Source organism: Heloderma suspectum, chromosome 1 (assembly GCF_057233095.1).
Source record: "Heloderma suspectum isolate Gila_16-S chromosome 1, 16-S_ref, whole genome shotgun sequence".
NCBI classification, from domain to species: Eukaryota; Metazoa; Chordata; class Lepidosauria; order Squamata; family Helodermatidae; genus Heloderma; species Heloderma suspectum.
Window position 1 is genome coordinate 373,295,365 of NC_139458.1, and position 26,195 is coordinate 373,321,559.

The 26,195-nt window shown below is 42.2% G+C and overlaps 1 protein-coding gene across 11 annotated transcripts in view; it reads right to left on the reverse strand.

The window, feature by feature from the left end:
* Window positions 1-26,195, reverse strand: part of SMYD3 (SET and MYND domain containing 3) — a 551,565-nt gene that overhangs the window by 77,443 nt on the left and 447,927 nt on the right. For 5 of the 11 annotated variants that reach the window (XM_084828281.1, XM_084828283.1, XM_084828285.1 and 2 more), the window contains 2 exons: window positions 11,627-11,714; window positions 9,672-9,846 (listed from right to left, as the gene is read on the reverse strand). In XM_084828281.1, coding sequence (XP_084684407.1) covers window positions 9,672-9,846; window positions 11,627-11,714 — 263 coding nt within the window. Of the gene's footprint in view, window positions 1-7,274; window positions 8,823-9,671; window positions 9,847-11,626; window positions 11,718-26,195 lie in introns of those variants that run through there. The other 6 variants (XM_084828282.1, XM_084828291.1, XM_084828284.1 and 3 more) reach the window with 3 other exon arrangements.

Here is a 26,195-nt window from a genome sequence, read left to right on the forward strand (position 1 = left end):
TCTGAAGTACCCCTCCCCCAGACACCCATATTTTAGGTTTACAAACTATAGTAGACCTAAAGGTAGGCACAGTGGTGAGACGTTGAAATCAACAATGATTTACCTGAAAGGATCTTAGATATGGCTTACTTGGGCTGGATTGTACTCAAATTTTAGAGTTATTTTAGAATTGACCTCAAAATGGATAGACAGCACAGAAAATTCAGACAGAATGGGCTTTGCTATATTCCTCTCACATTATTTCTTCTTCTTAACCCCACTCTTCCCCTCACATTGCTGACAGCAAGAGAGTAGAACAGACTTTTCTGCAGAGTAAACAAGCCTTCTTTCAATGAAAAGGGTGATATTATGAGACTGGACAAGATTACAAGCTGCATGTTTTTCAGGCCTGTTTTAGTGTCTTGGGTGGTACATACTTATTGGAAGGAAGCATCAGAAATTTTAGACAATGCTTGTGAACTAGACCACTGGTGGTCATGAGGAGAGCTCCCAGTGAACACTATGAGATGGCAACATTTCTGGGAGCATATACTTCTTTTCTTCTTATAGCTTACAACAGGAAACCCCTCATGTCCATGCAGACTGATCCTGCTACATTGTGACTAATGTCACAGCAGAATCACAGTTCTCAAAGTATACATGTATGAGGGGGCTTCTTGAGACACCATGGGCAGCAGCTTGAGAGGCAAAAGTTCTTCCCGCTGCATTCAGTTTCCACTACTCATACAGTGGTCAGTCCAATTAAGCTGGCTGTGTGACTGACAGTGGTGGAGACCAATGTGGTAAAACTCTGAATAGTCTTCTGAATTCTACAGGGCCCTTTAAAGCATGCTCCATGCTCCTTTTAAAGTGGAATTCTGGCAGTTTTTAATTACTAAAAAGAACTTCCTTCATTTCAGAGGTCAATAAATATTTATCATCAATGAATCTAGAGCAGAAAGCAAATCATTAGATATCTTTGATAGCTTAACATCTCTTTGAAATAAATACCTGGACTGGATACAAATGATTGTTAAATGAAAACCTAGCAACTACTGCAATGAAAACAAGTCTTCAAAAACTGCACTTAGCACACTGTAGCGGTTGTCAACCCTGCTGGTAACAAAATGGAAACACACACCGTAAATACAGTCCCTGAAGTTAAAATGGTTTTAGACCAATTCCTTAGACCCTTTTAAAGGTGGACATACCACCTCCTATTTGTATGGTTGGCTTGTTTTTCAGGTCATTCCCTGCAGATAACAATATGAATAAATTTTTTTCCTAGGAATTGAGAAAAGGAAAATAGATAGCTGTAATGGAACTGCAGGAGCAGTCAAGCAGTAGATTGATTCAACTGGAGAAATTCAATGCGCCCCAACAGATTTCCTAGGATTTGATATCCTGCTGCTTCAGGCGCAACTTCTTGTAATGAGAAACTGAAAGGTTTTTTTGTCAGGTGCGTCAAACCTTGTAGTGATGGCTTGTAGGTAAAAAGAACTCAGACTGAAAATGTCTCTCCTCAGGAAATGCTTTTGCACCTGGTGAGACTAAGAGCACCAACTTCAAGGTACAAGAGAGGTCAGCAGCCTTCCCAAGGCAGTAACCTTCCATCAAAGACATTTTAACAGAACATGCCATTTGTGTGTAGATATACTGGAAGAGGGGAGGGAGTAATCAACTTGGCTGTAATAAGTAGTTTTAAAACTATGTCACACACCACTAAGCGAACAAGGAAAGAAATATTAAAATGATTGATAAAATTATGATTGTTTTCTGCTGCAATCCTTTCTGCACTGTAGAAGATATGGAGAATTATTGTCTTGAAGCGTGGTCTTTACAGGTTAAAGGATAAAAGAAACATAGTTGAATTGAAACAATAAATACAGTAAATTAAAAAGGGAAAGTCATTTTAAGTGAATATTGTCATCCCTCTCCTCACAAAAAAAGCAGCGGGCGAGATCTCCACCTTCACAGGAAACTCACTTTCACTGAAATTACCATGAAGGCCAGTGCAGTGACTATCCACAATTTTGACACAGTGACAATAACTAATTTCGTGATCAGGTACTTAATTTTGTTCACAGCCTTAGCTGAAGGGAATAACCTGAAAAACGCTACTTAAACAAATTAGAAAATATTTTCCTTTTAACTATAACTGCCTAAGAGCAGTTTTGCCATGGACTCATTGGTTGCCCTGAGGGAAATTAGTATCTTCAGCTCAGCACTTTGCTTATAAAATGAAACTGTTGTTTTCCAGAGAAACTGCAATTCTGTAGTTCTTCATTAAAGACAGGCAAATAGAGAAAAGGCCAACATGGAGTATGAGGCTATCACTTGACTGATGTCCTTCTGCTAGAGCACTGGGACTTCATAATGTGGACACGAGGTGGGGTGGTCAGGCACCTGCAGAGGCCCACACCCAGCAAAGGCCCACTGACAAGAGCCCCCAGGAACTGCTCCTCCTCTTCACCACTGCAACCTGCTTGTTCACCTGCCTCTAACGCTGGCCCAGACAACGCTGGTGGTGAGAAGGAGGAGCAGCAGATGCTGCTGCCTACTTGCTCACTGGCTCTCTGCCTGACAAGTGGTGGAAATGATGAGAAAGAGAATGAGAATCGATAGCAGCTGTCAACAATGGCGGTGAGAAGTTAAACTAACTAGAGGGGGGCCACTGAGGGTGTCTTGCCCAAGGGCCCTCAAAAACCTGGAGCTGACACTGGTCTCATGGCTGATTCACAGCCATTACTAATTTTAAGATGTTTTCAAGGACATGGCAACTTTCACTTTTACCAGAAGGAGAACCATGAGAAAACTGAGAGGAAACATTGCCTGACCTCACAATGGTCTCACGATGCCTAGGAACACAGGACGCTGCCCTATACCGAGTCAGACCATTGGTCCGTCAAGCCCAGTATTGTCAGCACAGACTGGCAGCGGCTCTCCAGGGCTTCAGGCAGGGTTCTTTCAGAGCCCTACCTGGAGATGCCAGAGATTGAGTCTGGGACCTCTTGCATGCAATGCCTGTAAACATTTACACCAACATTTTTTTTAAGTTCACTGTCTCAAAACTCAGTATTTAGACAGAAGTAGTTTAGTGACCTTTCACACCATAATAAAATCAAAACGAAAAAGGACCTGTCAATTTCAGTGGGCAAATGTATATCATTAAATTAGGTCAACCTCTGTTTCACCCATGTTATTTGAATATTTCTTATTCCCAACAAGAACATACCAAAACTCCAATGAATGCCAAGATGTGACTGCCTTTCATTGAGTAAATAGATAAAAAGTGCTAAAATGCTCCTCCCTCAGTTGTCACCAGCAGCAGCCATTCCAGTAGGCTGCAGCGGAAGAAGATGAGATGGAAAGCAGGCCATTTCACCAGCCCTGCTGAAAGACAACTTCTGTTTTTTTTCCTCCTCCGCATCCTGTTTTCCAGTTTTCCTTTTGTGTCTTGCCATTTTAGATCATAAGACTGCTGGCAGAGACTATCTTGTATTCATTGATTGTATCTAAGCCACTCCAAGAGCCTTTTTGGTTGAGGAGTGAGATAAAAATGCTTTAAAATGATGATGTCAGTGGCAGTATTTGATCATACCAACTCTGAGGTGGCCCATTGTGGCGTAGGGCTGTTTGACAAGTCTCATTTAAGATCATGAACTTGCTGAAACTGGGCCCAGTATTTCTCCAGTTAATTAACAGCTGGTGCCTTTATTGGTCCAGCTTGATTAGGATCAGGTTGTCACTCTTTTGCCCTCCTCTTGTGGCTAACTGAATAAAAGGCTGTAGAAGTTTTACTCCCTTCAGATGGTGGAATTTTGGTAACTGGATGGACTGATATTCTGGGCCCTGGTTCCCCCCCTGACCAAATAGGTGGATGAATCTGAGGTATTCCCTGGAGACTGGTGTGAGGAAGTAAGTGCAGATTTCAAGCAGGATATTTAGAGTAAATGTTTAGGTTTGTTTACTTATTGATGAACCCTCTGTTTCTCTTCTGTTTTTTATACAAATGTTTTTATTAATAAATATTTGCTTTTCTTCTAATTTGGTTGGGAAATACTTGGGGTTTGTGATCAAGACCCAGGGAGAGGATTTTCTCTCACCTTGTAGCCTAACAACTCTGGAGTACTACCAGGTTATTTGATCTGAACCTTTAACAGAAGGTTGCTGCATAAAGGAGCTCAGGTAATCTTCTAGCTCTGTCACACTCATCATCACTATTTTCTTAAAAATATATAATTGTATGAACAAGAGAAAATAAATATGGAGGGAAAGAGTGCAAAGCTGCAGATCCTTTTTGATCATCCTGGTCTTTTGGCTACATTGCTGTACTATACAGATCCTACCTGTTTGAAAGGAAGAGGCTTTTCTTTTGTTCAAACTGTTTCAGTCAAAATTAATCAGACACAAGGCTGAAAACAGACAGCATCATAAGGAGGAAGTCCTGATGAAAATCTTGTCTCATAAAAAGTAACTTGGACTATAGAACTTATTGAAAAGTACATGCAAAAGAAAGGATATTTTGTTGACACTATGACCAGATGCCCCAATACTTTTTAAACAATGTGCAACTCAGAATCAGCAAGGGAAGACAGAAGGACCTTATTTTTTCAAAATGGTTAAATTAAGGAGTGGGTTGCAATTTGCCCACAAACCAGATGTTGTCTAGTTGGAAAGCTGGATGTATTGGTTAGAAAGTCATCACCAATTACCAACCAGAAAGTTTGACATCAAAGAATGGCCAGTAAGTGCAAGCTGTATGAACCTCACTATATCCCTGCTTCTATCAGAATGATCGATACTATCTTAGGATGCATGTAAACCTTGGGGAATTTACAGCCACTTTTTATATAAAGAAATTTGTATATTTGTATATAAATGCATATCTGCAGCTGACGATTTGCCTGGCTAGGGGAAAGGTTGCACAGCACTGCAGGCTGACACGGCTGTGAGGACCAAGAAGCATGGGGTTCACTGCATGCATGATCCAATCTTCTGTAAATGCATAAAGGCCTGTTGTATTCTGCACATGTGCAGAGGATTCTACCTTATTGCTTGGTACAAATCCATGGAATATAAGGCTATCAATGGCTACTAATCCTGATGGCTATATGCTACCTCCAGGATCAGAGGCATATGCCTATGTAAACCAGTTGCTGGGGAACATGGGCAGGAGGGTGCTCTTGCACTCATGTCCTGCTTCTGGGTTTCCTGTGGGCAGCTGGTTGGCCACTGTGTGAACAGAATGATGGACTAGATGGACCTCTGGTCTGATCCAGCATGGCTGTTATGTTCTTATGCCTATGCAAAACGCAACAGGTCACGGTATACTAGAGTTTTTTCAAAATCTGTCTGTTTTCTGCCTCCTAGCTGAGCAGAGCAGAGGAAGCTGCTCCAGCTGGTCTAGGGGCTATACAAGCAAGCAAGCTCCCAGACAGTAAGTGATCAGAGCAAGCAAACAGGGAGAGCAAACGAGTTCGGCAGGACAGGTCAAGGGGGAGGTCAAGGAGGAGATCCCTAACATTTTTTAAAACATTTTTTAAAATTTCTTTTTCTTGTAACGCACACTTCCATACCAGTGGGACTCTATTGTTAACCTCCAGTAAATAGAGGACAAAACACAGGCTATTCCAGTACAATCAGAAATCTAGAAACATAAAGGGAATAGAGACTATGCAAGGAAAAGACTCTCCAGTGGTGGTGACCTGCAAGGTCTGTGCAATGTTTGTCTTCTTGCCTGAAAACAACATGGCCTACACGTGCAACAAGTGCAAGTTGATCACGCCATTGGAAGAAAAAGTAACACAAAGAGTTCTTGGGCAGAACGGTGGAACTGCAGCAGCAAAATGAAGAACAGAAGCTAGAAGAGCAACAGCAAGCTGAGGCAGAAGAGGAAAATGCTGAGGTGAGGAAAAATGAAGTAGAGGAGACTCCTTGGAAAAGGGTGACAGGAGCAGAAGAACTAGAAGCCACTCTACACCAGTGGAAGCATTGGAACTATGGAACTATTTCCAGGTGCTTGAGGATGAGACTAGAGGAGAGCCTGCAGAGGAAGAATTACAGGGGAACCTGCATGAGAGCAAGTAAGAGGCTGAATAGCAGGCAAGCAGATGCAATGAAACCAAGGCCTACAACAACAACAAGAGAAGAGTAGTAGTAGTGGAAGACTCTTGGCTGCGTGGGATCGAAACCCAAGTATGTCGTGAAGACCCATGGACTCACCAAGTATGCTGTCTCCCAGGAGGATGGATTAGAGATGTGACTGAAGGGTTGCCTACACTCATAAAGCGCACTGACAGGTATCCCTTTCTTTTCATCCATATGGGGACAAATGATACCGCCAAGCAGAGCTACAAAGAAATCACGTCAAGCTTTGGGAAGGAAACGCAAGAACTTTGGGGCCCAGATAGTTTTCTCATCCATCCTTCCAGTAGTTAGACGAGGGATAGAAAGGGAAAGAAAAATACTCCAGGTGAATGACTGGCTATGAAGGTGGTGCCAGTGGGAGAGATTTGGATTCTGGGACCATGGGCTATACTTCCTGTAAGATGGACTGCTGGCAAGGGATTGGTTGCACCTCACAAAGGCTGGGAAGAATGTGTTTGGCCACAACATGAAGAACTTCATCAGGAGGGAGACGTAACGTTGGGGATGAAGGCTCATGCACCACAACGGAGAGAATAGCTCTAATAGCACCCAATAATAGTCTTCAGAAACATGTGGGAAGAAAGCCAGACTATAAGGCACATGGTCTTTGATGTCAATATACTAATGCACAGAGTATGGGTTACAAACAGGACAAACTTGAAGTATTAATACAGGAGGGAAATTATGACTTGATAGGTGTAACTGAAGCTTGGTGGGATGACTCCCATGACTAGAATACAGCAATTGAAGGATATAATTTGTTCAAAAAGAACAGGAGGAACAGAAAGGGAGGTGGAGTTGCGCTATATGTTAAAAATACGTATCTCTGCACAGAAATACAGGAGGATGAGCTTGGTAGCCCCATCGAGAGCATCTGGATCAAAATAAATGGAGCAAAGAACAAAAGGAACATGGTGGTTGGAGTCTACTACCGGCAAGCCAATCAAGGAGAAGACAAGGATGAAACTTTTGAAAAACAAATAGCCAATGTTTCAAGGAAGCATGATGTAGTAGTAATGGGGGACTTCAATTTCCCCGTTATTTGTTGGGAGACAAATTCTGCAAAACATGGCCCCTCCAGGAAATTCCTGACTTGTGTGGTGGATAACTTCCTCCTACAGAAAGTAGAGGAAGGAACTAGAGGATTGGCTATCCTTGACTTGATCCTAACCAACAGAGATGACTTAGTGGATAAAGTAGCAGTTACGGGAACTCTGGGGAAAAGCAACCATGTTATACTGGAGTTCTTGGTTGTAAAGGAAGCAAAAGCCGAGTGTAGCCAAAACACATACTCTGGATTTTAGGAAAGCCAATTTTAATAAACTCAGAACAATGATAAGTAAGGTCCCATGGCAAATAACTTTAACTAGAAAAGGAGTCCAAGATGGGTGGGAGTTTTTAAGAAAGGAAATTCTCAAGGCACAATTACAAACAATTCCAAAAAGAAGAAAAGGTGGAAGACAACAGAAGAAGCCAATGTGGCTTCACAACAAGTTTAGAGATGACCTGTAAACAAAAAAGGACACATACAGGAAGTGGAAGGAAGGCCAAGCTACAAAGGAAGAGTACATGCAGGAAGCACAGAATTGCAGGGATGGCGTCAGGAAGGCTAAAGCTGAGAACGAGCTGAGGTTAGGAAGGGATGCTAAAAGCAACAAAAAGGCTTTCTTCAGTTATGTGCATAGTAAAAGAGAGAGGAAAGAAATGATGGTTCAACTATTAAATAAGGATGGCAAAACGATAACAGATGACAAAGAAAAGGCAGAGGTGCTCAATTCCTACTTTGGCTCAGTCTTCTCCCAAAAGAGGGTCTGTGACCCCCCTGGCAAAGGGAAGTACAGGCTGAAGGGGCAGGATTTCAGCTTGAGATCGACAGGCATATGGTCAAGGAATACCTAATTACTTTGAGTGAGTTCAAATCTCCAGGGCCAGATGAACTGCATCCTAGAGTAATGAAGGAACTGGCAGAACCACTGTCTATTATTTTTAGAAATGATGGGGAATGAGTGAAGTGCCAGATGATTGGAGGAGGGTTAATGTTGTCCTATCGTCAAAAAGGGCAAAAAGGAGGAACCTGGGAACTACAGACCAGTCAGACCGACATCAATCCCTGGCAAAATTCTGGAGCAGATGATAAAGCAATCCATCTGTAAGCATCTTGAAAACAATGCAGTGATTACTCGAAGCCAACATGGATTTGTCAAGAACAAATCTTGCCAGACGAATCTGATCTCGTTTTTTGATCAAGTAACCTCCCTTGTGGACTGTGGGAATGCTGTGGACATAATATACCTCGACTTCAGCAAAGCTTTTGACAAAGTGCCCCATGATATCCTGATGGGCAAACTAGCTCAAAGTGGGCTAGATGAAACAACTATCAGGTGGATCCACAGTTGACTACAAAATCAGACTCAAAGAGTGCTTATCAATGGGATCTCCTCAAACTAGGAGAGGTAACAAGTGGGGTACTGCAGGGCTCAGTCCTGGGCCCAGTGCTCTTCAACATTATTATTAATGACTTGGAGGAGGAGGTGCAGGGAATGCTGATCAAATCTGCAGATGACACAAAATTGGGCAGAATAGCTAATACCTTGGAAGACAGAAACAAAATTCAAAGTGATCTGGATAGGCTGGAGCGCTGGGCTGAAATCAACAGAATGACATTTAATAGGGATAAATGCCACGTTCTGCACCTAGGAAAAGAAACCAAATGCACAGTTATAAGATGGGTGATACAAGCGAGAAGGATCTTGGAATTGTTGTCGATCACAAGCTGAATATGAGCCAACAATGTGATGTGGCTGCAAAAAAGGCAAATGCTATTTTGGGCTGCATTAATAGAAGCATAGCTTCCAAATCCTGGGAAGTACTAGTTCCCCTCTACTCAGCACTGGTTAGGCCTCATCTGGCATACTGTGTCCAGTTCTGGGTGCCACATTTTAAGAAGGATGGAGACAAACTGGGGAGGGTTCAGTGGAGGCCAATGAAGGTGATCAGGGGACTGGAAACAAAGCCCTATGAAGAGAGACTGAAAGAACTGGGCATGTTTAGCCTTGAGGAGAGAAGACTGAGGGGAGAGATGATAGCACTCATGAAGTCCTTGAAAGGCTATCACAGACAGGAAGGCCAGGATCTCTTCTTGATCATCCCAGAGTGCAGGACATGGAATAATGGACCCAAGTTACAGGAAGCCAGATTCTGGCTGAACATCAGGAAAAATTTCCTGACTGTTAGAGCAATATTACAATTGAACCAATTCCCTAGGGAGGTAGTGGGCTCTCCCACACTGGAGGCATTCAAGATGAAGCTGGACAGCCATCTATCAGGGATGCTTTGACTTAGATTCCTGCATTGAGCAGGGGATTGGACTCGATGGTCTTATAGGCCCCTTCCAACCCTACTATTCTATGATTCTATGAAATCTGTGATGACAACCATCACTCTTTTTCTTGGTCAACACCACCCAGAAGGTACAGAAGGCACCCCTCTTCCCTGGATGGATATTGATTCTTGTAATATATTATTGTAATTCTGGCACTCACCTGTACGGCTCCAAAGTTCTGATACCATAATGCAAAGCTTCTTCCAAAAGGTGAAGGTTTATGCAGGCATCCATGGCAAGGTCAAGTAGTTTCAGCTGGTAGATGTTCAAGTCTGGGAGATGAGTTGACTGGTTCTTTAGTAATGTCTGGTATGTCACCAGAACCTGCTCCCACTCTTTCATTTATTTTGGTCAAGGATTGATTCACATCATAATAATCAAGTAAAAGCAAAAGCATATGTGGAAATCACTTTAAATTAAGATATTCCAGTATCCCATTAAATGTTCTAACTTGAAAACATTTTTTTTATTATTTAGAATTAACAAACTCCCTTATATAGAAGGGTCAATTTCCCCCAGTAAAGCGTAAAAGTGAGTTGATGAGAGAATATTTTATTGTGATAATATGAAGCTGAAAGTAAGTCAAGCTATAATGAATTCTTGGCATCCAAAAGCATTATTTTCTTAAAATAAGTGATCTCTTTCTGGTAATCTTTTCCTGCTTTAATGTTTCAATGAAATTAAAACCTATGGATATGTAATTGTCCCTTCTTTAATGTAACAGTTCTGATGAAAGGAGTTTTTTCCAGCTCTAATTGACCAAGATGGAGAAAAACTGCTCTGGGCTTCACAGATAAATGGTTTCAGATTAGTGATCTATGTCATAAAAAGCTATTGCTATGATCCAATTATTAAATATTTCAAAAGCTCCTTCACTATGTTAGCATGCAACACAAAAGGTCTTCATTTTCATATGAATCAGATTCACACAATAGTAAACTGTTCAGGTCTTTATCACATTGAGTTAGGAAAGGTATCTTCCTAAGCTGCCCAGCTGCCACTAATATTCACATTAAGGGCACAATTCTATGCATGATTAGACAGAGAAAAGGCCTACAACTCCTAGCATTCCCCACCCAGCATTGCTGGCCGGGGAATGCTGGGAGTTGTAGGCCTTTTCTCTGTCTAAAGATGCATAGGATTGTGCCTTTAATGTATTATTGAGTTTGGCAGAGGGCAATGGTAGAGTGGGTTGAAGGAATGGGATAGAGTAGACGGTGAGCTGAAAAACAGGAACCTTGGGGAAAAGAGGCACAAAACACAGAGGGCTGGGAAAGAAGCAGTGAATGAGAGAGATTAAGGACAGCAAGAGCTATATACTGTTAAACATAGGGAAAAAAGGAAGATCTGAAGTGAAACCTGTTGAGCCACACAGTTTACTAGTTTAACAATGCAATCCTGAGCATGTCTACTCAGAAGTAAGCCCCACTGGGTTAAATGGGGTTTACTCCCAGGTGAATGTGTGTAGGATCCTAGTCTAACAGAACAATGATATGCATGTCTACTCAGAAGTAAGTCCAACTGAATTAATGAAGTTTACTGCCAGGTAAGCGAGTGTTGGATTGCAGCCTACATGGTTAGAAGACTTGCACAACTGAGGGTGTGTGTGTGAGTGTGCGCGTGTATTCCTATGGCATATGTCTTTGTGAATTCTTATAATCTAAATATTTTGAAACTTATTTATAGTGCCTGGCATCTTGTTTTGCAAGGCTGAAGCAAAAAAGGAGGAATGGTCTTTGCTACTGATGTCTACACAATGTTTGATACAGACAGTGAAAGACAGAAAGACTGAGGAAAGTGTTCAAGAACCAAAGTATTTCCATAATCTAAAATGATCAGTAATAGAGCTAATTTGTTTTCTCTGCTGCTCTCTGTTTTAACCTGTATTTTATTTTAATTGTATTTTAACTAGCTTCTCTTATTTGTTTTTATATGGTTTTATATTGTTACTTCTTGACTGTGGATTTTACCGTTAGCTGCCTTGGGTGTATTATATGGAAACTGAGGTATACATTTAATAAACTAAACAACCAACCAGAGCAAACTATTTATATGCCCTGGTTCAAAAGGAAAGCCAATTGCTGTTAACCATTACCTTCGGCATTGAAAGGATACCTTCTTGTGACTTTGGGGCTCCCATTTTATTTATAGCTTCTTTGGCTTCTTTCCAAGCTTGCTCATCTCCTGACAACATGTCAGTATCCTGCTTTGACAGAAACAAAAGCAAGAGACAAAGCATTTAATTAAAAGAGAGATTTAACAAACAAACATGTCATCTTGGTTCATGCGTGGTTGAACAACAGTAAGGCGCAACAGTTGGACAAGTGTAAGTTTCAGTGCTTTCGCCCAAGATAATTTTGAGTGCAGTCCCCATTCAACTGAAGCCAATGGCAAAACCGTCCATCACTGAATTTAATATTTATAGATAAAGGGGAGGGGGCTTCCTTGGGCTGCATTCATACTTTGTGAATATATTTGAGAGCCAGTATAGTTAGTGTTGTGGTTAGAGTGCTGGACTGGGACTAGAAGATCTGAGTTCTAGTCCCCAGTCGGCCATGAAGCCCGCTGTAGGATTGCTCTCTAAAAGTCATATATGCCAGTCATATTTAAAGTTGCACATTGAGCACTCAGATAGGAAATCATGTTTGGGAAGAGGAACAACTTAAATCACTTTTGCTCACCAATTTGTAGTTCAATAGAAGTGACAATATATCCTCAAGTCAAAGACTAATTCTCTGAAATGGCATGGCATGGAACTGGTGAAAAACCAGTCTCGCCAAAGAAAATGTGGTATTGTATCTACACTACAGTTCAGAATATGGTTATGTTGTATTCCTTGGTATGCGTTAATCCTTCAGTTATCAGTACTAATACCATACTCTCCCATCTTTATCGCTTACTAAAAACTGGGGTTTCCTGACCACTTACCAAGGTAACTATGATCAATGATATCTCTTCTTAAATTAAGGTATCACTCTAATCATACATTCACAAAAATCCCAGTTTAACATAACAAAATCCATCTTGCAAATCACATTTTGGAAAGCAGTGTTTTGAGATGGCCCACTGCAGTGCTTAGAGCAGAAGACTGCGTCTTATAAGTAGTTCTTCCAATGCATGATGAACTATTGTCGTTACCTTGGGGGAGACCCAGACTACTCATTTTCAGAAAGGTTCTGGCATATGATGAACCTCACTCTTCACCATTTCAAGTTGTTTCAATAGTCTAGAACTACTGGATTCCTACCATCTGTTGATTCTAAGGTCAGCAAGTGGCCTCTGAAAGTAATTGGCTAAGAAGAAAAATGGTGTCTGAATTCTCCTGAGAACACGATGCAATATATTTTACCCCCCGTAACTATCTGGGGGTGGCGACGGCCGACAGGAAGCTCTGGCGTGGGCTGGTCCATGAAGTCACGAAGAGTTGGAAGCGACTGACCAAATAAACAACAACAACAAATCTTGAGCTGAACTCCACTCAGGTTTCCCCATGTCCCTTTCCAGGGGCGTCGTTAAGATAAGGCCCACTTGGGCACGGGCCCCAGATCCTTTTGAGCTGTGCCCCAGATCTTTTGAGATGTCCTAATTGCCATTTTTTTTACATTTTCCTGTTGACTTGCATTGGAAAACAAAAATGGCCATAACCTTTTTAGTTTGTAAGATAAATATATGAAATTTGGAGGATTGGTAGCCCCCATGGAACTGATTGAATCTGCCAAATTTCAGGTAGGTAGGTCCAATGGCTCCTGTGCTAGTCACAGGTACAATTTGCTATTTTCAAGAAAATCTGTCAAAGCAAAGAGCTATATTTTTGTGTGTGTGCTTCCACATACATGCATGGAATTTGGAGACCTTCCAGCCCCCATAGAGCTGACTGAGCCTGCCAGAGTTCAGACAGTTATGCCTAGTGGCTTCTGTGCTAGCCACAGGTAAAATTACCTTTTTCCAAGAAAATGTGTCAAAGCAAAGAGCTATAATTTCTTTGTTCTTCCACATAAGTGTATGGAATTTGGAAACTGGGCAGCCACCATGGAACTGATGGAATCTGCCAAATTTCAGGCAGTTATGTCCAGTGACTTTTGTGCTAGCCACAAGTGAAATTTGCTTTTTCCAAGAAAATCTGTCAAAGTAAAGAGCTATAATTTTTTTGTGCTTCCATATAAATTCCATACTGTGGCTGTATTGTTACATTGTGGTTTTAATGTTCTATATATTTTAAATTTTTTACTGTGTGCCATTTGGTTTTAATTTTTTTGAACCGCCCAGAGAGCTTCAGCTATTGGGCAGTATAAGAATTAATTAATTAATTAATTCATGGAATTTGAGGACCTAGCAGGCCCTATGGAGCTGACTGAACTTACCAAATTTCAGACAGTTAGGACCAGTGGCTTTTGCACTAGCCATGCATAAAGTTTCCTTTTCTCAAAGTCTAAAAGTGCTGGTGTTAACATTTAAAGCCCTTAACAGCTTGGGGCCAGGTTACCTGAAGGATCGCCTCCTCCCATATGTGCCTGCCCGGACCTTAAGATCATCATCAGCGGCCCTTCTCTGTGAGCACCTGCCAAAGGAAGTGAGGCGGGTGGCTACCAGGAGGAGGGCTTTTTCTGTTGTGGCACCCCGGCTCTGGAATGAGCTCCCTAGTGAGGTTCGCCTGGCGCCTACATTGTACTCCTTTCGGTGCCAGGTGAAGACCTTTTTATTTTCCCAGGCATTTTAGCATTTTAGCTTTCTAAATTTTTATCTTTGCTGTTTTAAATCTGTATTTTAAACTCCTGCACTGCTGCTACGTTTTATTATGGTTGTATTGTTATATTGTGGTTTTAATGTTCTATATATTTTAAATTGTTTTATTGTGTGTTGTTTGGTTTTAATTTTTGTGAACCGCCCAGAGAGCTTCGGCTATTGGGCGGTATAGAAATGAAATAAATAAATAAATAAATAAAACAAAAAGTAAAAACTGTCAAGTCACTCAGGGGATTAGAGATCCTAATCAGAAGGCATTTAAGGTGACCATTAGGAGGTCACTGTCCCTAATCTCTGGTGTAGGGTTTTTTTGAGGTGCAAAAAACCTCTCTCCCCCTACTTTTCTTTTCTGCTCTTATATGCCCACTGTTGGGAGGTGCCGGCAATGAAATTTTGAAGAGTGAGAAAGAAGGGAAGAAAGCGCACCATGTGAAATACTGGTATTTCACACAGCTCCTGCTTTTACTGCCCCAAAGTGGAACCTTTGGCTTCTGCAGAAGTTTAGTAGCTTCAGTACAGCAAAGGATCCAATCACCCTCCACAGACTTTTCTCCCCCTCCACTTTAATTTCTCCTAAATAGCTGTAGAACTCAAATTATCCCAAAGGGAGGGTTAGGACTATGTGGCATCATGATCAAGGAACTGCTAAGGCTTTTAAACAGGTTTTACAGTTTTAAAAAAGCTAGAAAAAGCCCTCTACCACCTCACCTCATAAAGTTAATTTAAGTATGTGCAATCCTTGCAAACCCTGCTCAGCCTACTAAATTCCTCTGAAGTACTACCTCTCTGAAAGGAGCCACTTGGCTTAGGGAATTCTCTCTACCTCCCCCCCCCCACATTTCCAATCACCATTCTTCTTTTCTTCTTCCCTCCCCTCCTTTCCCCTCCCCTCCCCTCCCCTATCCTGTTCTTTCTTTCTCTTATTTATTCCATCCAGAGCATATCTTGGGGAATTCTTAAAGATAATTCTTTTTGGCGGCAAGAGAAGTTCTGAACGGTATTTGACTTTATACAAACAGACAAGAAGGCTGGTTTTTCTCCTTCTCCTCACTCAAGTCTTTGAGAAGAATGGTTGCAGAGAAACAAATCGGGGGCTGTTTTGTTTGTCAGTTGCCATTACACAGCAATAGGAAGGGCTGCAGCTCAGTGGTGGAGCACATGCTTGGCATGCAGAAGGTCCCAGGTTCAACCCCCAGCATTTCCAGGGTACAACGGGGAGGTAGGGAGGAGTTGCACAAACAAGACATCTGTTTTTACGAAGAGTTGCTGGAGGATGGTAGGATGAGGAGGGATGGTTGCATGGAGGGGAATAGAATTGGTAGGGGGAGAATGCAAGTGTTCAGTGGTGAAAGAAAAACATTCTGCACATGCTCAGAGGCACTCCCTATTTAAGAATATAAGAAGAGCCGTGCTGCATCAGACCAAGGTCCATCTAGTCCAGCATTCTGTTCACACAGTGGCCAACCAGATGCCCACTGGAAACCCACAAGGAGGACATGAGTGCAATAGCACCTTCCCACCCATGTTCTCCTGCTGCTAACATTGGTGAAATGTAAAGAAATTCTAGTAATTCGAAATTATAATGCATATATATCCTCAGAAACTTTGCAGGTTTCTTGCCTGGGAGACACCTCTAATGACCTGTACATTTTCATACAAATTTACCCAAAAACTATTGAGGAAGGGGTGAATGGAAGGGAAAGCAAATCACTCCCTCCCCCAAACTGGAGAACTCCCCTTCCAAATGAACTGCTGCACCTATCCTTCTGAAACATTGCTGGTTTCTTACTTAGGGACAACTGTAGGCTGTCTGTAATTTTCAGAACAATGGCCCACAAGGAACATACGGAGGTAAGTATGTCTTCTTTTGCAGACCTCAAAATGTCAAGGCCATCCTTGCACAAAAACTCTTGTGGCTATCATTCTGAAATTTGGCAGTCATTATCTCCTCTGATGGGGCAATGAATCCTGAAATTTTTATCCAATTCTTCCAAGGAATTAAAACATTATTGGCAGTTCCTTTTAAAAACAAAACAAAACCCTGCACCTATTTTTCTGACATTGGACAGGTGTAATCCTCTTCTAGGAGGCTACTATGCCTGAAATTATCCAGTCCTGGCCAAGAGAAAAAAATTACAGTTTATTTTTCTAATTTCCCATGGTAGTCAACAGGAAGCATAAAGATTCATTTTTCCAAACCTTGACTCAGGTTTGGTGCTGAGCTGAAGTGGTCCGACTACAAATTGGCCAGAGCAGAAGTGGGATGTTTTCCAAAATGCTGAATCGGGATCTGAGTTGAAATGGGGTGGGGGGTCAATGCACACTTCTTATGTATGTATGGATGTAATCTATACACACATGCAAGCAAACTGCATGCACACACCACACCCACACATATATATTACACGTGCGCTTAGACTCATATATATATGCATGCAAATTTGTGTTCTGGGCCTGTGCCCTGGATCTTTTAAGACCCTAGCAACGCTCCTGCCCCTCTCCAATGTCTGTACCCACCAATAATGATTTTTGAAGGCTATGGGCTTCAAAACAACAAAGGATATGGCGGGGGGGTGCAGTGGAAGGGGGAATTGCATGTACATGCATGTAGACTTCCCAGTGGAACGAGAACAGCATTCACAAAGAGGTGGATTTTTCAGGAGAGTTTTGAAGGAACAGAGAGACACGTAGCATCACATAAGCATCCTGAGGAGTGTGGGTGAAACAAAGAGTGAGAGAACCATCCCCACCCGAAGGATGAGACTGGTGGTCACATATCTGAAATCACACTTTATTCAAAACCTGTATACACAGGTAATTTACAAAGGAACTACAATTTGGGAACAGGTCACATGGGTTTTTTATCAGAAAGTAAAAGACCCTGATGCTGGGAAAGACTGAAGGCAAAAGGAGAAGGGGACGGCAGAGGATGAGATGGCTAGATAGCATCACGGATGCAATGAATATGAACTTGAGCACGCTCCGGGAGAGAGCGCAGGACAGGAAGGCCTGGTGTGCTGTGGTCCATGGGGTCACGAAGAGTCGGACACAACTGAACGACTGAACAACAACAACAACAACAAATAGTAAGCAAAGGTCTCAGCCTACCAAAGCTTGCATATGTTACCTCTATCCAATCACCTTAGGGTTTATGCTGATCATGTGCACATCAGGCATCTATCACATGTACAGGAGGCTTCTATCTATGAATACACACTAACACATTCTACAGCTGGACTCAATTGATTCACAAGTTTCTCCAAGACAGTACCTTATCTCATTAGGCAATGGGCTTCTGCCTGTCCATTGTCCTCATGAGATAGGAGTTAGGGTCTTCCTTATCTGTGTTCATGGATGTTTATTCCACTCTCTCACCCAGCCATCTCTGTCTTATTTTCCTCAGTTATTTTCTTACAACATTCTCTATACTCTTCCATCTTGGGGACTTTGGTTCAGGCATAAGGCCTATACTGAGGCCTCCCCCCCGACCTCCACAGGAGGCTGCAAGGGAAAATGAATGCAGCCATAGAAGTGGAGAGTTTAGAGGTGTTGGTCATCTTGCACTGGGATATATTAAGAAATAAGGGAAGAAAGATAGGGTGGGGAAATGCAGGGGAGAGCGAGAGCTTTAAACACAAAGATGAAATAAGGACAAGGAATTTCTGAATGTTAGTACATGTCAATCAATGTGTGTGCTAACCAAATCATTACCTGCACTATTCATATGTACCAGCCAGTTTATACTGCTGCATTTCTTTACATTTACTCCACAAGCAGTCAATACACAACCGAAGTGCTACACTCAACAATTCACTCAGGCATCAATTTCAACCATGGAGTGAGAAGTTAACATAATTCTTTAATAACCATTAAAGAGTGGGTAACACAGTAGTCCTTTGCCATCATCACATATGCACAGGCCAAACAGACATAGGTACTGAGGCATCCTAGTGGCGGTCTCCACCCCACAACCTACACATGCTTCTTTCAATATCTGAAGACTGACATGCATAGGGTCAGTGCATAGATCCAGAACAATCAGCACTCTCCCCCACCTCCTGCCTATGAAATGCTTGTTCTTTACATGTATAACATCTGCGAAACAGTGTGAGGTAGTGCTTACAGTATTAAACTAGTACTGGGAGACCTGAGTTCTAGACCCCACTCAGACCATGGAGCTCATTGGGTGATTTTGGGCCAGTGGCTGACTCTCAGCCTAACTAACCTCACAGGGTTGTTGTGAGGATAAAATGGAGGAGGAGGTTCATGTGTGCCGTCCTGGGCTCCTTGGAGGAAGGTGGGATATGAATATCACAAATAAATAAATTAAATCTGTAAAAGGCTATAATTAACCACTATCAAGGTGGAGATGCAGGCAGTAGTAAATTCCATAGTAAAACTAAAGTCAAAAGGTAGTGCAAGCATACCCTGTGATATATTGCAGAGCCCAGATTTGTCTGCCTAAGGAGGGATTTTTAACTTGCTCTGCTTGACACAAGAAAATAATACTCCATGAATGTAAATCATGTGAGGGATATAGCACATAGAATTCAGAAAAGCATCTCCTCCTCCACTAGCATCACCAAAATACAAAGGACCTTAGGGATGGCGATCCAATTTTTTATATTGATTATATCCCAAGAGCACAAAAGTTAAAAGGCTTTAATCTGTATTTCTCACACAGAGGACAATTAATTACTGTGTGTTCCAAATAATACAAAATATGTACCCAGAGCCCATATTAATTCCATGTGTAGCTTTGCAGAGCTGCCTTCCCATTCATGTTCAAAGGGGAGAAAAGGAGGTGAACTCTTATACTACTCCAAGAGATGATTGCATCAAAATGGCCTCTACTGTCTTGGGATTCTATGACATTCCACATCAGGAAATTACAAAGAAAGCAGTGTTTCCCTTCAAATTTGCAAATGTACTTACCATAAAATCAGCTATCTGATCACAATAAGCTCACCTGGAAATAATTTTGTTCAGAACGAATGCTGCTACAACTAAAGGTCAGCAGTGGGACAAAAAAGCTCATGTTGCAGTAGTTATGTCAGCTATGTTAATTGTACAGATCCAGACCCGTTAAGCTTTGCATATAAAGTGAATGAGCCAAGTTTGGCCAAGATCTAATTGTGCTTCCTTCAAAGGGCACAGTATCAATTACAGAGGAGTTGACTTGATGTATGTTGATATAACTAAAAGCAGAATGTGATCCATATAATGTAAGTAATTACACTAGTACAATACCACAGAGTAAAGTTTTACATGTAAAAAAAAAAGGGGGGAATTATTTTTTACTCCAAATTTTGCATTCACAAATCAGCTGCCTGTCTGAATACAACACTGGTTCTGACAATAAGGCTGCAGTATACCTACCTACCTGGAAGTAAGTCCAACTGAAAGCAATGGTGCTTATTTCTGAGTAGTCCTTTATAGACTGCACTGTAAATGTGGAGATGGATGCACACAAGGTAACAACTGAACGCAGCAAGATCATTTTTTGACCAATAGCCAAATGGACTCAGGTGGGGCTAACACCATACAGAGCAATATGGTTTCATCCTATCAATATGAGTTTTGCAACTTTTATCAGTTGGAGGGATACACAGCCTCATCCATGAGCTGAATGAATGCGCAGAGGGGACTGTGGGCTGCTTAGCCTAGCCCTGTCCACCACCATTGCACCCTCCTCCTCCTCCTCCTCCAATGACATCCATTTTATTTATTTAATTGAAATATTTATATACACTACTTTTCATTAACAAATTCCAGGGTAGAGTACAACATTCATTAAAATAACAATTAAAATTTAAAACCCCATAAAGCGGGGGGGGGGGAACCTAGCAAGCTAAGCATTAAAATCAGAGAATGCTTAGTTAAAGAAATACATTTTCAACAGGTGGCAAAACACTTAGAGGGTTGGACACATTCCATATTTGGGGGGAAATTAATTCCAAAAGCAGGGCACCACAACTGAAAGTTTTCTCCCCCTGGTTACTGTCAGATGTACCTATGCAGGTAAGGGAACAACCAGATCTCAGTGAACAGGCAGGTTGATTTGGGAGATGTCCGATGCTTGACGGAAGGAGTTCTCCACACATACAGATGTATGTGCAGAGAACTCTTTCCGATAAACAGCAAAGGGACACTCATCGGGGGTGCGTGGTGTCGTTGTGCAGTGATGGAGATGAGTGGGGCTATTCCGTACAGCCCCCCCCCAACGTGTTCATTCAGCACAGGGCTGGGCAACATGCGCCCACCCCCCAGAGTGGTGGCTACCACATCCACTGCCCCCTGCATGCTGAAAAAACAAGTAAACAAAAACTGACCCTAAAAGGGGCAAATTAGTTTACAAACTAGATTTCACCTTTTGGTGTTCCATAGCGCTTTTTTGTTGTTAAAAAAATTAACTTAATTTTTCGGGTTGCCTGGCAGACTGTGACCTGAGGGAGCAGGGGTCCAAGGGGGGGAGGGAGAAAATGTCCCCTGGATCTCCCAAAGTTGCCCATCCCTGATTCAACGCATGGAGAGAAGACAAGTGTACCCCCTCCCAGTGTGATGTGTACTTTGGTAATACTAATTAAGAACTAAGGGGTGATGTCCTTTAGCCTGAACTATTCTAATTGTATCTGAGGGCTACTTTCCACATTACATTGTCTTAAGCTCAAGCTAATGCTAATGCTAATGCAAGCCATCAGCTCTTTATTTGTTTTAAAGTTGCTTCAGGACAATGTGACTGGGAATGAAACAGAGGGGGCACCTAACCCTTTCCCTGGTCAAATTCCCACCAGGACCGTTTCCTCTTGTGTGCGTTTGGGACCAATACACATTAGAAATACTGCAGGGGTGGGAAAGCTACATGGGTGGATTTGAAGCAGGGAAACATCAGGTGGAAAGGGGTTAAGCTCCCTCTCCCTGCTGTATGTCACTTTCAATTACATCCTGTAACTGATTAATCCAGATGCTGTTGGTGGGTGGTTCTGCTGAGCGGATGGAGGTTGAACTCCCCCTGAAGGAGCCTGGGGGTCCTCCTGGAACCATCTTTGTCACCTGAGGCTCAGGTGGCCTCAGTGGCACGGAGTGCCTTCTACCAACTTCGGTTGGTGGCCCAGCTATGCCCCTATCTGGATAGGGGAAACCTGGCTTCAGTTGTCTATGCTCTGGTAACCTCCAAGTTAGATTACTGCAATGCGCTCTATGTGGGGATGCCTTTGAGGACAGTTTAGAAGCTACAGCTCATGCAAAATGAAGCGGCCAGATTGATGATGGGGACCAGAATGTCCAAACATATAAGACCGACTCTGGTCCTTTTGCACTGGCTTCCTATATGCTTCCAAGCTCAATTCAAGGTGTTGGATGTAACTTATAAAGTCCTACACGGCTTGAGACTGCGATACCTGATGGCACACCTGTCCCAAAATGAACCTACCCGTACTCTGCATTCAGCATCTCAGGTCCTCCTCTGAGTTCCTCCTTCAAGGGAAGCTTGGAAGGCAGCAACAAGGGAGAGGGCCTTCTCAGTGATGCCCCCCCCCCATTGAACAAGCTCCCTGATGAGCTCCCTGACAACATTATTATGTTTTCGGCACCAGGCTAACACCTATCTCTTTTCCCAGGCATTTGGCAGCACATGATAAGTTTTAATCAGTCCTGGATGTGTATTTAGTTACGACTGATAGTTCAAAGTTGTTTTTAGTTATATGTTGTTTGTGTATATTGTCTGTGTGCTTTTATGTAAATGACTTTTAAACTTTTTATATTGTATTTAATGTTCTAACTTCTGTAAACCGCCCAGAAGCTTTGGCTATGGGGCGGTACTGAAATGTAATAAACAACAACAACAACAACAATCATCATCCTCCAGAAGCTGCATTTAAAATTGTAAGAGACATCATCACTTATTTGGGTGTAACAGGTACTTTGCCACTTACATGATCCCGGAGTAAGGTAAAGTGTTGTAATGTGAATAGTGGTGTGAGTGACATTTTCAGTTTTGAAACTCACTCTGGGCAGGTGTATTATCAGTTTCTGATGTGTGACCAAAGGGGTGGGTGGTTGGGGAGACATTTGGCCTGCTATTCACACATTCCTATATATATTTAATTTTCATTTTATTATTTATTATTACATTTATATGCCTCCTTGTACAATGTCAAATGGTAGAAAGGAATCCAACAAACAGATGAAAGGAGGACTTTCCCTTGTTTATTCCTTGCAGGATACAGAAAGGGCTCCTTTTGGCCAAGAGTACAAACCCATGTGGACAGAAAGAAGAGGCAGGGAGCATATTTTCAATCCTCTCTGTCTCAGTTTTTTGCACAAAAATGTCTCTGCATCTCACAGAGATATCAAAAGCCAGTGATGTTTTTGGACATCGCATTTACCTCATGACAGCACAGTAGTAAATCATCCCACTGGCATGACAACAACTCTCTTTTTGGGAAAAATAGTTCAGACATTCTTAAATTCAGCACTAGCTGCACTCTGCACCAAAACAAATTCCACATTTTGAACAACTGGAAGCTGATGCTGTGCTCAGAAATAAATTACATATGTCTCAGTACATTTATTTAAATTGCACAATGTAATCTGATTGCAATGCTGGGGGGTTTAGTAGACTCTGGAATATTTTGGAAAAGGCTGGTGAAGTATCAGGCACTTCAACACTTGTCTTCTCACTTATATTCCTTTCTGACTATTTTATGCTCGCTGGATAGGATGGTGCTATTCAGCTCTAATTTGAAACCGGACATCAGGAGGCTGGTTAACCCTCTTTTGGAGAACACTGGATGTCAAGAGTCACCGGCAGAACTGAGAGTTTTGGTTCCCCTGGAAAGGAGAAAGAGTTCTGCTTAGGGCACAGAGGTCTGCTTCATGACCACTGGGAGTCATACAGAAGGGATTTCATGTACAGTGCGAAGGATAATTCACAATTTCCCCAAAACTGCTATTGGAGTACTGCTGCAATACAGTGCCCACAAGCGTTTAATATCTCCTGATGACATCTTCCACATACGAGTGAGTTATTTCTTTTGCTACAATGGAATCTCACACTCCTTTCCCTGATGTTCACAATTATGAAGGAATCCTGCTGCCCTGTAATGATTTCTGTAATGCTGCCACCTTAATTCTTAAATGTTGTCTTTTGTTCTTTCTTTCTGCTTTCAAAACTTTCAGACCACAAGAAAATACTGACCAGAACAAAGGTCCTCTTTCCAACAAAAACAACATAGTCTTCTGGCACCTTAAAGCCTAACAAAACTATTGTGGCATGAGCTTTTGTGGACAGAGGGCACAAATCCTATGGGAATGATCAGCGACCGCCAAACTCAGAGGCAGCCAACTATCCAATGCAGGGCAGGCAGAGTGCAGAGGGGAACTTCTCCTTTGTGCTCCAGCCGCCCTGCATTTGCGGCTAGATACCTGATTCCGGCTGGCTAACTGGGGAGCTTTGGAGAGGGGTGGGGAGACTGGGCGGTGCATAGGAAGCGTCATAACAGCGTGTCCATGGTCCCCTCCCTTCCCCCGGGAACATCCCCTTTTTGCCTGCCCTGCACTGCTCTTCCATGAGTGGAGCCGGGGATGAACTGTGTCTCTTACGAGGTGGCAGGGGCAGGGACCAGATTTCTGGAAACCAAGAAATCCTATGGCTGTCTAGCCATTGTCTAGCAGCCATAGGATTGCACCCTAATGTAATCACTATCAGGTTATTTGTATGCCCCTTTTCCACGCTCAACGTGGCTCACAAAATCAGAAGAGTTTACATAACAAAATCAATAACATTATGTGACTCCAAGTTCTAGTATTCAGGGAGAGGAAGAAAAATGTTGCTCTATCCACTCTCTCTACACCATGAATAATTTTATAAATGTATATCATAACTACTTCCAGTAATTGGGGGAGGGGAGAGAGGAGGACCTTATTGTCCTGGCCTCCTTTCCCCGTTTAATAACTCAGACAGGTGCATAACTCACCTGGACTAGTTTCCCCTTTTTTTAGAGCTGTGTTGCTTCATTAGTGGGGTCCCTTATGCTTGCAGAGCTGGACTCACACACAAACTACCCTTAGTTTTGGTGTGTGTTTTTTAACACTTAGCTACTACAGACTTCGAAAGGCTACAGAGTTGATTATATTAGGTATTTGAACAATGAATGGTAATGAAAGGAGATTATGTCAGTTGAGGATCTCTGACAGCACAAAGTTCTGACCTACTTTAAAATTTACACTTGTTTGTGCCTACAGTGTATGTTTCAAATGAATGATAAGCCAGGTCTTTTAAACCGAGACGAGAGCTAGACTCAACTATACTTTTAAACCGATTTCAGATTTATTTATTTATTTATTTATTGCATTTATACCCCGCCTTTCTCCCTCTCGCAAGGAACTCAAGGCGGCTTACATTATCCTCCTCCTCACCGTTGTATCCTTACAACAACAACCCTGTGAGGTAGGTTGGGCTGAGAGTCTGTGACTGGCCCAAAGTCACCCAGTGAGCTTCCATGGCCAAGTGGGGACTAGAACCCGGATCTCCCGGCTCCCAGTCCGTCACTCTCACCACTACACTACACTGGCTACACTGTTTGCCCGGCTCCCCTGCCCTACAATCTCACAAGATGCATGTTGGTGTTTACTAAACTTTGTGTGCCATTTCTTCTCCACAAGTACACAAGCTCAAATACACCATTGTCTTGTTGTGTGCTGTACGGCTGTGTGTACAAAGCACAACAACGGAGAGGAATTCGCTACAGGCCACCTGACAAATCTAGAGAACAGCAGTGCTTTAGGACTCCCATATCGCAGTGTTCTCTATTTCTTAAATATGGGGACAAAGAGAAAGTGATCTCCATGCATTGCATGGCAATCCACCACATCAATGCCATTCTCCTCTGCCTCCCTCCCTCCTCCATTGTGTATTTATTTATTTATCACATTTCTAATCTTCCCAATAATCAATGTTCTCTGGGTGGATCACAAACAGTTAAAGAGTACAAACTCTGGGCAGATTACAAACAGTAGGAACAAGAATTCTGCAGTATTATCACCAGATCTGGGTTTGTTAAGAGTATTTTATTAATGACCACATACAGCTGGAGCACATGTTTTTCTGACTATGGAAAAGGCCCTAAGTTCATAATTTCCCAAGAGAGATTTGCTGCTAAAACTTTGTCCAGTTCTTAGTCAATAAAGTAAACCTGAGGAAGAAGCTGATGCTGCAACTCTTTCATAAACCAGCATACAACTTACACAAGAGGGTTAGTATTTTTTTTTAAGTTGCTGGTTTCACTCGTTAACAGAGAAAAGAAGAGCCATCACTACAATCCTATGGATAAAGTAGCCAAGAGAGGCCTTCGGTGAGACAATAATTCTGCCTTTCAGAGCAAGGAGTCTATCCCCCAAATTTTTTTCCACTAGATCTGCTTTAGAACTCTGGGCCATGTGATATGACTAAACTAGCTACAATACAAAATTGTTCTGTGGTAGGAATTATGGAAAATTACTGCACTGATTAATAGCTGTGCCAAAGATGTTTCATTCCACCTAGGAGGCCAGCTGTAGCAGGAATGAGGCTTCCATGAAATGACTCATTCAAAGGTGACTTTCTGGGGCAAGAACCCAGCTAAACCTCCAGGTGTTCAAAAATACCAGGAAGAAACAGAGAAAAGAAGGTGCTAATGGATGAGAGATCCCTTTTCATCCTCAGAAGAAGAAAAACTCCCCACCCTGTAGCAATTGGAACATTTATAACAATGTAGCTTCTACTACATTTCTCTTAGGAGCAAATTTGATTTTTAATAGCAAACTTGGAATACCAACCTTATTTTGTCTACTCCAGTCTGGTTTATTTTTGAACTTGGGAAGGGGTGTGTGGGAGATTCTTCTTTCATGTGTGTATGATACAGTGAATCTTTTTCTGCATATATCCAGACGATGAAAATCA